The following is an 18,790-nucleotide window of genomic DNA, read 5'->3' on the forward strand; positions in this document are numbered from 1 at the left end:
TTTTTTTTCAATTTTAGAGAAAATTAAAAAATAGGGTACTTACCTATTGTTTTTTCATAAAACACAAAATTTTCAGGCACTGAGAGCACAAAAAGCGAAACTTCGAAACTTCAAAACTTCAAAATAAGATCTATCTTACCAAATATTGGTCTTACCCTTTAATTTAATTGATTTTTTTTTGCTTTTTTTCTTGCATTTTTGCTTGTTTTTTTTTCATTTCAATGTTGTCGTTGGATGTTTTCTTCATTTTTTTCATTTTTTTTTCTGTTTCAAGTTTTCAATAATGTCTTCAGCTTTGAATATTGGGGAAATGCTTCATTTTTACCATACGACATTTTTATTTTAATCATCAAGTATTTTTTTCCTTAATTTTTCGAGGATAAGTAATTCTTAATGAGTTCGAGTTTTGTTCGTTTGTTTTTAGTTTTTTCCCCTGTTACCATCTTTTGCTTTTTTGTCAAATCCACATCCATGACTATACTGGTTGGTTCCCTTATTAAACCTACCATAATTGAAATCATCTACCTCTTGATATTTTAAAAGAAAACTTAATATTTCAGACTTTAAGCATACTTTTATATAGTTTGACGAAAAATTTCAAGCATTCTAAAAAGTTTTTCTTCCCTTCTTTTCTCGTATAACTCCTTGTCAGCATGAAATACCAAATACTCTTGCTTTTATTGACATTTCGCATCATTTAGGCATAGAAATCGACATAAATCAAAGTTCACGTCGTCGTACGGATTGTATTTTGTAAACAAGCTTATATCGTATGATATCCACCTACGAGTACGTATATGTCTTTTATTTTCAAAAAAAGACTTTCAAATAGCAATTTCGTCATCGAATAGTACTTTAGGCTGTATATACGATGACGGTTGACAAAACAGGGAAAAAATTCTCGTAGGGTTGCGACGATACGATGGTTTGGAGGCGTGTGAAAATTACTTGGCAATTTTCAAATACTCGTTTATACCCGAGTGTATTTTGGTTCGTATATACTCGTAGTACCTACGTATTTGTCGTTGTCGTCTTCTTCGTCGTCATCTCATGCAGCGAAGTGAAACTCTTCAGAAATTGTACATTTACTCGGTATTATGGAAACGCGTAAGTGGAAAAGTTTTACCTACTACATATTGTACTACTGCGAAGTACGAGTACACCAGGAAATAGTCAACGAAAAGGGCTTGTTACTGATGTATAACATATTGTAATTTAAAGGGTAATATGTTCGGTTTTCTGTGCGGTTTATATACATTTACACTTGCGACGAATATATACGATTGTTGTCAGAGTGTGAGTACAAGGGGAGACTTGGATAGCACACGAACCCGTATATTAGTGACACTGTTACCTTCATCCCTCTATCTCGAATTTTCTATACTCGCGTACGTATTCAGCTCGCTCGATCTTTTTTTTTTCCTACCCCAGAAAACTTCTTTCCACGCATTCGTTGCGAGCAAATATGTTAAAAATGCCAGATATGTGCGGCGAGTATTTTTTTTTCTACGCCGGTATAACCCGTTGACGTAAAATCGTTATTCATCGTGCATGGGTTTCCAATTAAAGAATCGAGGCGATTAAAAATATTCGCGGAGAGGGTATTTTATTTTTATTTTCTATTTTTTGCTATACCAACTTGGCCTAAAAACTGTATAGATAGCTGGAGAGGTACCTCTGCCTATCCTGTAGCGGTGGGATTGGGGCCGCTGTGTATGGAATTTCAGCGGCGTACCTGCTCTGCCGCGATCCTAGTGGTTTTTCGAATACCGCATAATACACGTAGAAAAGGTAACCTTAGGTGCGGTAAAGGGTTACGATGTAGTCGACGTCAAATTACGATGGTATTTGTGTACCTACTACCTGCATCCCTGTGAGTATAGTAAGTAAGTTCTTTTACTCCCGTGGCCCCTTTCACACCCTTATACTTATAATGGCCTATGGACATGGAGTGCAGATTTCACTGTATGTAGTATTATGGCGTTTGTATAAGGTGGAATTTTGTGTAGATGAACTCGAGGCTGCGTGTTTGTAGACTATTAAGTGTCTGGTATTAGTGGAGAAAATTGGGCGAAAGTTGCGAAAAAAGATGGGTTATTCCACGTCAATTCGACCAAGACGTTGTGAGGGCGGGGGAGGCGGATTTTTTGAAATTTTTCCTGTGGAAAGACCTTTTGAAAGGATGACCAATGGCGCAAATCGCAGCCCTCTGGCTCTTTTTAAAAGGCTGCTAGGGGGTGTCAAAGTTTTCAGTGAACTTGAAATATCATCCGTTTCAGCAGTGGATTACTCGATAACCGCGATACCTACCAAAATGGAACTTTTTTCAATAGTTGGGGGTTTTGAAAGGCCTTTTGGAGATATCATAAAAATCAGTGTTGCCACTTTTTTTCGTACGAAAAATTAGCTCGAAAAGTTTCAAAACGGAGTTTTCATATCGTTCCGACTCTCAAAAATTCTGAAAAAAATATATTATGGACAACTTTTCACGCTGAACAACATATTAAAAAATTGTGGTGGCATTATGTCGTAAAGTCGATTTAAAAAAATTGAAAGTTTGCGAAAAAATGCGTTTTTTTGATTTAAAACATGAAAAAAAGTTTTGACTGGTGAAGTTGACCCATTCGACCCATATTTTTACGTATCTGTTGAAAAAGTAGAGAAAACCCCCTTCACTCGATGAAATGAACTCATCACAAAAAAATCAAAAATTCGAAAAAATTCAATTTTCAATTCCAAACACCAAAAAAAGTTTAAATTTATTCAGTTGTCTTAGTTTAACCTCTTTCTGACGTATTTCGTGAAAAAGTTGATAAAAATCACACTCCTAGCAAAAAAATTTAAATTCGTTCATTTTTTGCATTTTTTCGAATTTTGATTTTTTTTATGCGTTTATTTCATCGAGAGAGAGCAAGTCTCATTTTATAAATTTTAACTCAAATCATAAGAAAAATAAATAGTTGAACTCAAAATTATTTCAAAATCTTGAAAATTAATCAATACGTTAATTTGTTCATAATCGATCTATACTTACAGTTTATATCTCGAAATACTAAGAATTTTAGATTAATAATTTATGATCAAACTATCTCTTAAAACTTGTATTCTAAAAAGGGGTTAATAAACCTATATCTTTTAATTAGAAAAGGGGACTTTGTCATAATTTAGACGTATCAAAAGAGGAACATTAAATTCTCACCAACTTTCCTAGGGAAGCAATTACATTGTAGTTGGCCTTGTATCAACACCTCGGTGCACCTTATTAAGGCTGCCATCCTCTTGATGTCGGAGTCCTAGGAAAATCTTGATAATGTCAAGTAACTCAAATATGTAAATTGAGAAAGTCACTTCAAAAAATACTTAAAATTTAAGTACACATAACAGGTACAAAAAGTAGAAAAACGACTATCCTCGTATAGGAATAAAACCAGACTATATCGAGACCTTCAAAAGTTGAACAGAGCTGCCAGATATGTGCGGCGAGTATTTTTTTTTCTACGCCGGTATAACCCGTTGACGTAAAATCGTTATTCATCGTGCATGGGTTTCCAATTAAAGAATCGAGGCGATTAAAAATATTCGCGGAGAGGGTATTTTATTTTTATTTTCTATTTTTTGCTATACCAACTTGGCCTAAAAACTGTATAGATAGCTGGAGAGGTACCTCTGCCTATCCTGTAGCGGTGGGATTGGGGCCGCTGTGTATGGAATTTCAGCGGCGTACCTGCTCTGCCGCGATCCTAGTGGTTTTTCGAATACCGCATAATACACGTAGAAAAGGTAACCTTAGGTGCGGTAAAGGGTTACGATGTAGTCGACGTCAAATTACGATGGTATTTGTGTACCTACTACCTGCATCCCTGTGAGTATAGTAAGTAAGTTCTTTTACTCCCGTGGCCCCTTTCACACCCTTATACTTATAATGGCCTATGGACATGGAGTGCAGATTTCACTGTATGTAGTATTATGGCGTTTGTATAAGGTGGAATTTTGTGTAGATGAACTCGAGGCTGCGTGTTTGTAGACTATTAAGTGTCTGGTATTAGTGGAGAAAATTGGGCGAAAGTTGCGAAAAAAGATGGGTTATTCCACGTCAATTCGACCAAGACGTTGTGAGGGCGGGGGAGGCGGATTTTTTGAAATTTTTCCTGTGGAAAGACCTTTTGAAAGGATGACCAATGGCGCAAATCGCAGCCCTCTGGCTCTTTTTAAAAGGCTGCTAGGGGGTGTCAAAGTTTTCAGTGAACTTGAAATATCATCCGTTTCAGCAGTGGATTACTCGATAACCGCGATACCTACCAAAATGGAACTTTTTTCAATAGTTGGGGGTTTTGAAAGGCCTTTTGGAGATATCATAAAAATCAGTGTTGCCACTTTTTTTCGTACGAAAAATTAGCTCGAAAAGTTTCAAAACGGAGTTTTCATATCGTTCCGACTCTCAAAAATTCTGAAAAAAATATATTATGGACAACTTTTCACGCTGAACAACATATTAAAAAATTGTGGTGGCATTATGTCGTAAAGTCGATTTAAAAAAATTGAAAGTTTGCGAAAAAATGCGTTTTTTTGATTTAAAACATGAAAAAAAGTTTTGACTGGTGAAGTTGACCCATTCGACCCATATTTTTACGTATCTGTTGAAAAAGTAGAGAAAACCCCCTTCACTCGATGAAATGAACTCATCACAAAAAAATCAAAAATTCGAAAAAATTCAATTTTCAATTCCAAACACCAAAAAAAGTTTAAATTTATTCAGTTGTCTTAGTTTAACCTCTTTCTGACGTATTTCGTGAAAAAGTTGATAAAAATCACACTCCTAGCAAAAAAATTTAAATTCGTTCATTTTTTGCATTTTTTCGAATTTTGATTTTTTTTATGAGTTTATTTCATCGAGAGAGAGCAAGTCTCATTTTATAAATTTTAACTCAAATCATAAGAAAAATAAATAGTTGAACTCAAAATTATTTCAAAATCTTGAAAATTAATCAATACGTTAATTTGTTCATAATCGATCTATACTTACAGTTTATATCTCGAAATACTAAGAATTTTAGATTAATAATTTATGATCAAACTATCTCTTAAAACTTGTATTCTAAAAAGGGGTTAATAAACCTATATCTTTTAATTAGAAAAGGGGACTTTGTCATAATTTAGACGTATCAAAAGAGGAACATTAAATTCTCACCAACTTTCCTAGGGAAGCAATTACATTGTAGTTGGCCTTGTATCAACACCTCGGTGCACCTTATTAAGGCTGCCATCCTCTTGATGTCGGAGTCCTAGGAAAATCTTGATAATGTCAAGTAACTCAAATATGTAAATTGAGAAAGTCACTTCAAAAAATACTTAAAATTTAAGTACACATAACAGGTACAAAAAGTAGAAAAACGACTATCCTCGTATAGGAATAAAACCAGACTATATCGAGACCTTCAAAAGTTGAACAGAGCTCTCAAATAATCTTATCTTTTAAATACCTCCATTTTTCTCACCATAATAGGAAGGGATACAATACATAGCATAATCACCAAGATAATATATTTGTATCTCGATCACTACAGCACACTAAAAATGTTCCCCTTTAAATTCTCGATAATATGTTCGATACTCATACCTAAAGGGAGTGTCTAAAAAAAAATGCTGGAAAGAAATACTCGATATTAGGTATATCACATGACTTTTCTTAATTTTTCAAAATTTTGAACCTTTTTTGGGGCAGTTAGGAGCTTTTTGGGGTTGGGCCCAAAAAATTAAGTTCATATTCGTACTCACCGACCTCGAAAACGTACCATTCGAGGTATCACTCGACTTTCCACGATTTTTCACGATTTTCATGCCTCTCCTTTTTGGGGAACAGAGGGACATTGTGAGGTTGTACTCAAAAAATAAGTTCATATTCGTAATCAGCGACCTCGAAAACATACCATTTGATATATCACTCGACTTTTCACGATTTTTCAAAATTTTGTTCTTTTTTGGGGGGCACAAAGGGGCTTTGAGGGGTTGGGCCCAGAAAATTTATGAGTTCATATTCGTATTTAGGGACGCCGAAAAAACATACTATTCGATATATCACACTTTCAGATTCGTTTTTTAAATATGTAGGTATATGATTCATTGTGTGTTACTTGAAACAAGCATACCCCCCTCCCCCCCGAACCACCAGGGAGGGTTGAAGACCAATCAAAGGTGATTTAATTAGTAGTTGGGCGAGTAGACTTTGTAAAAAAAAAATTGAGCGACAACGAATAATATTAAGAGTGGTAACTTTGATTAATTTATTGGACTGACCATTTTTGAAACACCTACTCTTTCCACCCCTTATTTAGACACCCCCTTTGAGATATGGGTATCAAGAATTAGAAAGGGAACTTTTTTTTTGGTAGTTCAGAGGGTCCATCTGAACACATTCTGGAAGAAAAAATGGTGCTAAATTCCCTCTTTTAATGTTTGGCGAATTTTTAGAAATTCAAACATTTTTTTAGTACGTCAAAAATGAAGTTTGGCTCCCTTCGTTTATCGACTTGTGAAGATTTTGAACTGCTTTTAATCTTTCAACAGAGTTTTGTATTTTTACAGCCTCCCCCCCCTCGAAAAAAATCACCGAAGTAGCCCAAATGAAACGCTGTTTCTACAAATCTGAATTTAATCGTTTTAGAGTAAATATGTATTTCAGAATCTCTTTCTGTCGTTTCCAATCCACATTTTTCACCTACAAAATACTTATATTTCTCAAAAACTTGAAAAGTTCAAAATCCGATTGAAGGCACAGAACTTCTTGAATTTCCCACCAAGTGGTGGAGGAAGGGACAAAACGGGGGCACAGACTGAACTTACGTATATCGACATGGATACGTTTTTTGCGCCTGGGGTGTTTCCAAAATTTGCATCACGCTGACTTTTGAAAACTTGAGGAAAAGATTCAGATGACTTTCCTGGGAGAAAATCGAATGACTTGAAAATGTTTACTAACTTTGAAAAAAAAAAAAATGTATAGATTGTTGACTTTCTGACGTTATACCAGATTTTGAAAAACTTGGAAGAAAACCGATCAATCGGTATGGGTTTGACTTTTGAAAACTTGGGAGAAAAAACCTGTTGGCTTTTTGACATTAGGTATGTCAGACTTTTAATGAAAATTTGGAAAAAATCTGTGGATTTTCTGAAATTATGCCCGACTTTGAAAGAAATCCAATGCATTAGGTACTAAAATTACACCGATCAAACTTTCAAAGCTGACTTTCTGATATTTTGTCAGACTTTTAAAAAATTTCAATTTCTAAAGGCTGCCATGCAATTGCGCCAAATATACCCTGAATTGCGCCGAGTAAAAAAATGAGCATACCTGCAATTGCGCCAAATAGGGAAATGTGTTCATGGGGAATTGCGCCGATCAAAAGAACGAATCTTCCCGACCCTTTGCTCACACTGCGGACTGTCAGAATCGTAATTTTGGTGTACTTAGTTGAATAATTCGTTCTTATAATTAGGTGCAGACACTGTAGACGTAGGGGCATGAGGTACTTATTGCTATTATATTTTCACTTTTTATAAACATAAATTTTTGCAATCTAAAAACATAGTTTTCTTGCTTCTCGAAACAGATTTTGTCCTCGCTTCGTTCACGTCTGTTTGTTTTTCATTTTCATTGAAATTTTCAAAAACTCAACATTCAAATTCGAAAATTCTTGAGCAGAAAAAGAAATAAGTTTTTAAAAAATACATCGTTTTTCACTTCTTGAAATACAAATTTTTGAATACTTTTGACCTCATTTTGCTCGGACCAATTCCTATCTCTTTCCCAAACTAAAAAAATTTCATACTTGGAACTTCCATAAATTCAAAAGGGAAAATTACAATTTTTAAATAAGCTTCAATGGATGAGTGAGTACCTAGTACCTACCTATTTAGAAATGCATCATTTTATTCGGCAAAATTGGTATTTTTTTCCTCATACCAATCGAAAAATTCTCAGTCACCCTCCCCACCCCCTCTCGAATAACCTCTAATTTTGTTTCTGTTCGTTGAACCTATTTTTTTGCGACATTAGGTGGAGGAAGATTCTGGAGTGAGTGAATAAATCATAGATGTAACTTTTGCGACTGAACGATTCATTCATATCTTGTTCGTTTCGCATTTCTTCAACTCGGCGCAATTGCCAGTATACTTTTTTGAACACCCGGCGCAATTCCGGGTACATGATTTTGGTGATTTGGCGCAATTGCAGGGCTCCCTTTCTAAATTGAGTTTAATTTCGGAGTTGTCTATGAAGGGGAGATACGAGTCCTCGAAGAAGAGGAATTTTCAAAAAAAATCGTCGCTTTTGAAATTCTATGTCAACGTAGGCCGTTGTCATCAAAATCCAAGACTGTTTTGAGGGCTCTACTGGATGGTTAAAAATTTGAAAATCATTTATTTGTTTTGGGAAATTCGTGTTTCGAAAAATAACTTTTTTTTCTTAAACAACATGTTTTGCAACGATCATTCATTATAATGAAAGATTTGGACATATTTTCTAGGTCGACACAGAATCTCAAATACATCTTATGGATTTGGACCATTTTTCCCAAACAGGTTGGGCTGAGGCTAGAGCGAAAAATTACTATTTTTTCTTTCCGATCCACTCCATAGTTTGGCAAGTAAGCCTTTTTCAAATTTGCTTGAATTTTGAGGCTCAATTTGAGTGTCGATATTGAGAGAAATACTACCATTAAAGGAACTTCGAAATTTTCGGTTTATTTATTCTCTTTTTTCAGATTACTTTTTTCATTCTTTCAACTTACTTTTTTTTTTGAATGGAAAAAATAGCTCAAATAAATTTTAATCTGAGCCTCCTCCGCCTTCTCACACTATTTCATTTTTAATTTTTTTTCTTTCAATTTTACCTTGGAAACAGAAAACTGCTGCCTTGAATAAATGTTGACCCCCTCCCTCCTTCCCTCTCACCCTCCCAATGAAGTATTTGAAAAACATTTCAAGGCAAAAGTCGTGTTTTTGTCCTATCTTTTGCATGATGTCGTTTTTGTTAGACACCTTGTAAAATTTTTCTACTGTTCTGAGGCTCGTGCTTTTATTTTCAATGTAATTTATTTCCATCATTTATTTTTTTTTGAATGAAAAATTTTCTCTATTTTTGATCAATTTGTTCTTTTTTCTTTGTTGCAGGTGAGTTGATTAAATTTTCTTAATTTGAGATGAATCCTCGACGAGATTGTGGTATGTGTTTATAACATTTTACGCCATCTTTTAAATTGAATTTTGTAATATTTTTGAGAATGACAGAACACCCTTGGGGACAAATCCAAGAGCAAATTTTAAGCTACTCTGATCAGATTGATGGTTTTTTTACGAGTTGATTTCTTATAGAAGAGGGGATGAGAGGCAGGGTACTCGAATTTTATACAAAAATTATTGACCAATTATTACGAATATTTTATTTCAATTCGAAAATTAATCATTGAAGAGTGAAGCTTTTTATGTTGAAGCAATGAATCGAGCAGGTGTTTAATGGGACACCCTGTATGTTTTCTTCCTGAAAAATATATTTTGGGATTTTAATGGATATCAAAAGAAAGGTAGCCGAGAGAATATTGTAGCGTTTAAAGATGAATAATAATAGGGATAGGTATATAGTTAGGTACATATTTTGACGGTGCAATAACGAATATTTCCACTCGAGGGTTGAATTGGGCAATTTGCATGAAGTTAATCAAATAACGATTCCAAAACAAGAAGAAAATGCATCATAAAAAGTTAATCTTAAACAGATCATTTTTCAAAACACAACTTTTCATTACAAATACCTTGTAGCATTTTATTATAATAAGAACTTTTTAAAAAGCTTATAATTTTATCTATAAGTCGTAAAAAGCTCGCTACAAATTACTATATAACTTGGCCTATATGTTGCATTAGCCTATATTCTAATGAGATGATGACGTATGCACATATTATATGTAGATGAAAAATGCTCGCTTTAAGGTTTTTATTCGTAATGCATAATTTTATACTTAAGAGGATACAGTAGTAGATACACTTACTTTTCATATTCGGTCGCCGAATCCGGTATCCGAATTAAGCTCGATGCGGCATGTTTTGATATACAATATAAAATTGTAGCGCAGAGACAGCAGAATGAGCGAGTGAGACGGAGAGAAAGGTCAGTGATCTGTATACAGATGAGTGAAATTTTCCCAAAACAATACGATCGCACGCGATTCAGACACGTGATTTCAAAGGGTAATTAGTCGCGAATAGAGCGAAATTACTAGACGCTCCACCTGATGTGATTAAGAATTTGAATAATAAACGATAGGATCGTCGTCGAGGGCGGCCGAATTTTCCAACTGACTCCGCCCATGTATAAAAATATCAAACTTGGCCGACACCTTGGGTTAACCGCCGAGTGCGGCGCCTGCTCTCTTTTTTACACGCCGCCGTGTACTATACCATAATCTTGTCAAGCATTCGTTTGGGATTTTCTTAACAGCGCCAGCCGCCAGTTTCGTCGCCCAATTCGTGTATATGTACTGTGTGTGGTTTGACGACCCCTAAGGGGCGAAGAAAGAAGGAGGTGAGATCTTGTCGTAAACGAGATCTGTGTATCGTACGTAGAATCGAAAAACCCAAGTTTGAAATGTTGAAATTGAAATTTTGACTTTTGAATTGAGTTGTGATTGACATTTGGAACTCTTTTTTGGTAGATTGTGCCTGGAGTTTGTTTTGGATGAGTATGAGTATGAGTCAAGGTACTGATTTGAGAGAAAGTTCAGAAGTGGGAATGATTTGTTCTGTTGCGAGGCTCTCCTGGTAGGGTTCATTTTATGAAGATGAATACGTCGGAATTAAATGTTACTCGTATATATATAGGTACCTGACTGCAAATTTTTTTGAAGGAAAACAAAGAGTCCTTCGAAGACACTCTTGCGAGTGTTTAGTCGAAAATTGGAGTGTTTATCGATAATACACTAATAATGTGTAGGTATGGGTATTACTCGTATATCCACTTCAACTTGATGTTATGATCAGATACCTACGAGTAGATTATAGTGCTTTCATTAAAATGTTTGAAATGATTCGACTGGATGGAGTTCGTTTCATTTGAAAAGAATTTCAATCTTTTTTAAAGACCCATTAACCACCCTCTGTGGACTGGAAAATTATTTTCGTTCGTTTCTTTTTTCTGGAGAATGATCAACGTATTGAAATTTGATTCGAGTTTTGAAAAAAAAAAAAAAAAAAAAACAGGAGAATGGCGATTCTCGATAAACAGGGCTAGTTACTGCCATTGCCATCTATTGGAAGAATGAATGAACTATGACGAAGTATCTTCATATTAAGCAATATTTTTCTGAAAACAGAAGATAAAAATGTAAAATCGTAGAAAAACCAATCTGAAACAAAACTGAGGCTGAGGCATCTTCAACCTGCGGAAAATATTTAATTCATTTTTTTTCGTGTCGAGAATGGCCACAAAAACTTTAAGGTTTTTTAAAAATTTATGGAGCTAATCTGATTAGAAAAAAAAAATTGACGCATTACGTCTTTCAGTTTTGATATAAAGGATCTTACATGATTAAAGGACTTTTTTTTTTTTTTAGAAAAATCAAGTTTTCACAGCTTTAATTGACGGTTTCTTCAACACTGAAGGAGATATGCGAGTTTGAAGAGTAAAACAGAATAAGAAAATTCACCTCATGCTACTTTTCATTTCGGCGTTTTTTGAATTTTTTTGAATACCGTCCCACTCAATTGAAAGTAGACATAAGATGCTATAGATATTTCTTACAGGAAATTAAATTTTATTATGTAAGACAGTAGTTTCAATTTTTCAATTGAAAGTATCTCAAAGTTTGAGCTTGTAACGTCAACTTGAAAAAAAGTTGTGATTTTTCTAAGATAGGTATGTGTGTCAATACTTTTGTGACCCCTATATAAATTTCATGGGTCTTACTCGGTTACTTGGTTACTTTCAAAAATACCCAAAAAGCTCGACTTTTGTCAAAATTGTCAAAAAAAGTTGTTTTTTTTGCCTAAAATTCATTTTGAAAAAATGTCACTTGTTTGCAAAAAATTCCAAATCTTTTACCTACTTTTTTTCCCTAAAAATTATCCAAGTCTAAGAATCGCCAAAAGGCTCTGGCTTTTTACTAAAAATGGCAAAGTCTTGAATTTTGCCAATAATTTCCAGAAAAAGTACCTTTTTTTTCAAGTACGAATTGCATAAAAGTTTCTGTTTTCGAAAAAAATTACAACCAACTAGGTATTCCCAAATAGTCTTGCTTTTTGGCAAAAATTGTCAAAAATATTACCTTTTTTTTTTACGAAAAATTGCTTAAAAAGTGTCACTTGTTTGCAAAAAAATTACAAATGTCTTACTTTTTTTTCCAGAAATTGCTCAAATTTCGCTTTGTCGCGAATAATTACCAAAAACTGAAAACATTTGCCTTTCTGCTGGAATTGTCACATTCTTGCATTTTGCTAACAATTTTCAAAAAAAAAAGTTTTTTTCTTTTCCAAGCTTAAATTGCAAAAAAGTCTTACTTTTTTTGACAAAAATTACCACTGATTATTTTCCAAAAATCTTGCTTTTTGTGAAAAATCGACAAAAATTATTTTCGTTTAACAAATTGCTAAGTAATAAAAACTTCCTATTTTTTAACGAAAGGCTAAAAACGCCAAAAATCGTTGTGAAGCCTCACTTTTTTTTGCTGAAATTTGGTGAAAATGTTTCATAGAACCCCCCTCCCCCTTCCTCCGTTAATCCTCTGGGACACTGGGACAATTTTTTTCTTAAGAGGGACATGTAAACCAATCTTGCCACAAAAAAAGTTGGCCTTACTAACAACAGTCAAAATATCAAGTGCTTAAAGTGCATTTTTCGATTTTTGGTGAATTTTTGAAAATCAAGTTTGAGCCAAAAACGTGAAAAAAATCAAAATTTTACCAAATTGACCTAGAAAGCTGAAATTTGACATATACCCTATTTTCGACCTGCCAAATCGATTGGAAATGGTTTCAAACCGTTCGGGGCGATTCTGGAGCCTCCAGCAGATTTTTGAAACGTGAAATTTTATTAAGTAAATGAAGTTGGAAAAATTGATAACTTATCTACTGCTACTACATACCAATATTACGAAGATGATTTTTCAAAATAAGTATTTTGAAAATTGAAATACTCGCAACATAAAGTTTCTTATTCCATTCGCTTCCTTTGCTACTTTATGTTATCAACCAACAAAATTGTGCGATGATTTGTATGTTCTATCTATATATGTACCTAGTTGTTTTATTTTATCTTCTCGTTGTACTCCTACGTATCTACATCTCATGATATTGAAGATGAAGTGAACATTTGAGCTCCATCTGATAACAAATTTTCATTCATTAGTGTTTTCTCTGCGATTCTGTGTAAAAATAGATACATGTTTCATAAATAAAACTAGGCAGATGATCTTATGGTTTTGTTCTAAATTTTGTTCAAGAATAATTATCGTATCCAGCTACCCGCCTATACGTACTGATAAGACTGATCGATAAATGTGGAATGAGCAGAATAGGGAGAGAAGAATCTGGATTTTTTCAAGATGATATATATTTAGAGATTATGTACCTACTTATTGGAATCTCTTCAGGAAAATTTCCCAAACAATGGAGAAGTGGAAGAAATATTAGGTATGGAATTTGAAAACACCGAAATTGTCAAGAAATGCAGAGGTCGAGAAATCGTTCAGTTCTCCCTTCCTAACTTCTCGCAAAAAATTTGGCTTTCGATTTGAGAAAAAGTCAGATATCTTGAACGATTTTTTTTCAACTCTCCATAATCCATGGGCTTTGTCAATGTCATTAGCAGAGATGGGTTCTTACATATTACTCTATAAATGAATCCTCAATCCCAATCTTCATGTCAATAGCTCATAGCTGTATCTAGGAAATTATTAAAATTTGTCTTATTTGAATGTATATTTTCCTACTTTGGTAAGTAGTCATTTTTTACCTTTCCAAGAGGTAGATTTGGTACTTCAAAATTTTACAATTAGAAATGTATATCCCAGAGAATTTTATTTTCATGATTATTTAAAGCACAAACACTTTTAAACATTGAAAAAACACTCATATTTTATATCTGGGAGTTTCGGAAACAAAATAATTCAGATTTGATAACCGTTATCGTTATTGAAATATCACACAAAACATAATGTCTGCACTATACGAAATTGTCATTTAACTCATAAGAAAGATTAGCTGTTCATTTCATTTTATTATAAAGTGTCATTTCTATTAATAAGTTGTGCTGTTCAACCGAAAATTTTGCTCGTATAGGTGAGTCCAGCATAATTATTTTTTACTTTTTTCAATATTTTAAAGATTTCGCTCATGTCGCGTTTTAAGGCACATCTCCAAACACTTTGCAGTCAAATCGAATCAAGCAGTTCTGGAGCCTCCAGCATATTTTTGAAACTTGAAATTTCCACAAATTCTATATAGGAAATGGAATTTGAAAGGTGAAATTCATTCTGCTTCTGCACCTTAACTTCAACATGCTGAGTTGGCTGGAGGTAGTTTCGAATGATTTTGGTACCTCCAGCAACTTTTAGAAAAATCCAGTTTTCCAAAAAACTCCGTAAAATCTGCCCAAATTGACTTTAGCACGCATGTATGCGATTGGTGCTTATGGACAAATTGATCCAAATGGAACATACTGACATTGAAAAAATGTGCTAAAGTTAATTTGGACGGATTTTATGGAAAACTAAAAATTTCAAAAAGTGACTGGAGGCTCCAAAACGACTGAAAACCACCTGTCGTCGACTCAGCAAGTTGAAATTGATGTGCAGGGAAAACGTTAGCTTTTTAATTTCATTTGGTGAAATTTTGTGGAAATTTGAAGTTTCAAACGTCTGCTGGAGAGGACACTGCTCGAAAAGGTTCAAAACTGTTTCCAATCGTTTTTGCTATAGTCGAAAATAGGTTATATTCTAAATTTCGGTTTTATTTGTCAATTTGGTAAGATTTTGATTTTTTTTTCATTCTTGACTTTTTTTTTGATTTTTTGATATTTTAAAATTTACCAAAAATCGAAAAATGTACTTAAACATCTGAAATTTAGGGTGATGATATATTTTTGCCTGCTCTTTCGATTTAGCTATAGATTCAAAAATTTTGTAAAATTTTTGCACTCTGTGCGCGGGCAATAGACAATCTTGTTTTTTCATAATATTGGAAATTTCTTTTCTATGTATATTTTCTGATTTTGTTTCATCCTTTCATTCAAAGTTGACCATTTTGATATTCTCGTGTTCTATTTCAGGTAGGGAACCTGTGCCAGAAAGATTCGTTGAAATACATACATGGATACTTTTCTACTCTAACTTTTTTGTAAACCAGTTTCAAGGAGCCAAATGACGAAATAATACGTTTCTATACTCTCATTCAAATCAATCAAAAATGCATTTCTTGAACCAATCACCAATCAAATGGTTTTCAAATTTTTTAATGCTCCTAATCTACTTACGATCAGTAAAAAATGTTGAATTGCCATCTACCCAAGTTAAAGTATTCTCTGATGACGATAGCTCAGCACAATTTAATAATCTGGCTATTCGCTATTCCGAATTTGAATGTGGGCATGATTCAATTTTTATTGGAGCTGTCAATCGTTTATATCAATTATCACTCGATCTAGAACTATTGGCAAATATTACAACCGGGCCATTCCTTACACATAATAACGAATGGATGAAAAATTATAATAAAATTTTGGTGATAAACGATGAAGACGACAGTTTGATAACTTGTGGAACCGTATCAATGTGCACCATTTACAATTTACACCGAAACGATATCATTTGCGAATCAAATTCGAGAAAAGTAATTCAACCAGTTGTGACAAATGACGAAAATGCATCAACTGTAGCTTTCATGGCAACGACTCATATATATGTGCCTCTATTCCGCGAAGATGCATTAAAGAAGCGACTTCGGATTTTTCAATCGAATCTTGGTTATTTTTCAAACGGAACTGAGCAACTGGAAGTACCAGCTATGGCTGTAAGAAATATCAATACTCTTGAGGCATACCAATCCTTTTTTTTCTCTGAATTTTTTCGCAATGACTACATCGTCGAATATGTTTATGGATTTCCATCTGGGAAAAACAAAATGTACCTTTTAACAATTCAACAAAATTCTAGTACAACGCGACCATCTCCGTACATTTCAAAATTGATTAAAACATGTGCTCAAGGTTCTCTTTTAGGGGGCTACGTGGAGATGCCAATTAGGTGCACTGTAAAAGGAAACCTGCGTTATAATTTGCTACAAGCCGCATATGTTGGTAAAGCTGGTACCAAGCTGGCCGAGTCGATGAATATTCATCACGATGACGACGTTCTGTTCGCGATATTCTCTCCGAGCCGAGACTTTTACTCAAAAAAACCTCTTGAGCGAAGTGCTCTATGCATTTATTCGTTAAAAGCCGTTGACCAGAAAGTTGATGAAAATGTTCAGAACTGTGCAAAAGGAAGTAAAAAATTAGGGCTGCCGTTTTTATTTTCTGCAGCAATATGCTTCCGATTAATAGAAGAGCTACCGTGCACTGATTACTGCCAACAATACGCAAACGGGCCTGTCGATGGAAGACTGCCTTTAAAAATGCATGCTGCATTAACTTTCGAAACACGTATCACAGCAATTGCAGTAAGGTCCAGCAAAAACCGAACTGATGTTTTCGTTGGTACGAGTACTGGCCATTTGAAAACGATCGCCGTGGAGAATTTTACTTACGCGTATGAACATGGAGACGTTACTATAGATCAAGACTCTCCTGTTAATAAAGATATGATTTTTTCTTCGAAAGAAGATTACTTGTTTGTAATGACCAAACGTAAGCTCACCAAAGTTGATTTACGCGCGACCTTTTTAGAACCTAATACAGGTACTTAAATTAGTGAAAATATTGTAATCGTGGACTGATACGTAGGAAATAGGTATAGGTACAAGTGATAAGATTGATGTTGAAAAAAAAATAAACACTTTTTCTGTAACTTCAACTTAGACCTGCTCAAGTTTTTAAATTTTTTACCGGATTTAATTTTACTGTAGGGCCACTCTACGTCAATTCGACCAAGAAGTGATGGGGGGAGGGGGAGGGTCGGTGATTTTTTATGAAATTTTTCCTGTGGAAAGTCCTACCGAAGGGATGACCAATGGTGTAAATCGCAGCCCTGTAGTCCTTTTTTAACGGCTGCTAGGGGGTATCAAAGTTTTCAATGAACTTGAAATATCATCCATTACAGCAGTGGATTAATTGATAACCACGATACCTACCAAAATAGACTTTTTTCTGATAGGTAGGGGGTTTGAAAGGTTTTTTAGTGATACCATGAAAATCAGTGTTGCCACTTTTTTTTGTATGAAAAATTAGCTCAAAAAGTTTCAAAACGTTGTGTTCATATCGTTCCAATTCTCAAAAATTATGAAAAAAATATTATTATGGACACTTTTAATTCAGAAAAACATCTACCTTATGAACCTAGAACAACTCACCCGCAAGCAGCCTGGTAAGAAACTGGACAAAGCCGTCTTAGCAGAGTGGCAAAACAATGGGAGCAACTGCATCAAGGGAAGATACACCCATGGGTGGCTACCCTCAGTCAAAGAGCGAATGGAAATTGACCTAAAACCAAACTTCTACATCACACAAGCACTGACAGAGCATGGTTTCTTCTCAGCCTACTTGCACCGCTTTAAAATACTCAACAACAAGTGCATATGTGGCAAATACCAGTCCTTTGTCCACCTTGCAACCGAGTGTCAGAATCCAATTGTCCAAGAAGCAAAAGCCAAACATGATGTCCAGCTATATGTCATCAATGATAACAACCTTAATAACATCACCCAGTTCACAGCAGACCTGTTCAAACAAAGAGAATTTCTCAGATGGACAGGAGTGGCGTCAACTATGAAACAGATTCACCCCATCTCTCATCAATTCATCTGGTGGGAGACAGCGATGGAACCAACTCTGGTTCAGACAGCAGTATTTATGGAGAAAGTTCTCAAACAAGCTAAGAAGGAACTAGAAAAGAAAATCCAACACTCCAACTGGGGAAAGATAGAGACCAAATCAAATGGGATCTTCACCCTAGAGGAATTAGAGGATGATCTGTTTAGACAATACCCACAGTTTGCCCTGACATATTGTGTCAGCAGAGACTTCAGGATGTCCAAGAGCATTGCACTCCTATTTAAACGAGCCTTTGGCAACCAGGGCACTCTGAGGTCAAGGGGTGCTACGGTTGGTGAAGTAGTTGAGCTCAAAAAAGGTGGAAATTACATCCTTTATGCCATCACCATTTCACCAAAGAACAGTACAATGATAAGCCGTCAATCAAGGACTTTGTAATGACAATGAAAGCACTTGCTGCCAAATGTGACCAACTCAAGATCAAAAAGATAGCAGTATGAAGACTAGGGTGTGGTCTGGATAAACTGGCGTGGCCAACAGTGAAACAATCCATCATCTAATGCTTCAGGAACTACCGTCAGAGTAAGAGTATGCACCCAGAAGGAGTAACAGCTTCAATCCTGATCTATCAACCAAACATCAACTAGTAGAAGCCCTGTAAATAACCCATTAAAATACATTACCTCGAGCTGTAAATAACAATAGTTAGATTTTTCAAAACCTATGCATGCTCTAAATATATTCTTCTCAAAACCATAAGCTTAAATTGAAGGGTTTAATTCCAAGTCGGCCTAAGTCCATTTTTATCATTTTTGAGTT

The 18,790-nt window shown here is 34.7% G+C and overlaps 1 protein-coding gene and 2 long non-coding RNA genes across 4 annotated transcripts in view; 2 read left to right on the plus strand and 1 right to left on the minus strand.

The window, feature by feature from the left end:
- LOC135849116 (LIM homeobox transcription factor 1-beta) overlaps nt 1-10,065 on the minus strand; it is a 69,187-nt gene extending 59,122 nt beyond the window's left edge. Inside the window, exon 1 of one of the 2 annotated variants that reach the window (XM_065369372.1) lies at nt 10,044-10,065. In XM_065369372.1, the coding sequence (XP_065225444.1) occupies nt 10,044-10,050 (7 nt within the window). In that variant the 5' untranslated portion in view covers nt 10,051-10,065. Of the gene's footprint in view, nt 1-3,199; nt 3,291-10,043 lie in introns of those variants that run through there. The other variant, XM_065369371.1, reaches the window with a different exon arrangement.
- The window catches only part of LOC135849119 (uncharacterized), a 225,771-nt gene that overhangs the window by 132,781 nt on the left and 74,200 nt on the right, over nt 1-18,790 (plus strand). The window lies entirely within an intron of this gene.
- Nucleotides 14,193-17,054, plus strand: LOC135847826 (uncharacterized). Its single transcript, XR_010559240.1, has 2 exons — nt 14,193-14,325; nt 15,314-17,054. It is a non-coding gene; the product is annotated as an uncharacterized LOC135847826 (long non-coding RNA).

The sequence above is a fragment of the Planococcus citri genome, chromosome 5 (assembly GCF_950023065.1).
Source record: "Planococcus citri chromosome 5, ihPlaCitr1.1, whole genome shotgun sequence".
Taxonomy (NCBI): Eukaryota; Metazoa; Arthropoda; class Insecta; order Hemiptera; family Pseudococcidae; genus Planococcus; species Planococcus citri.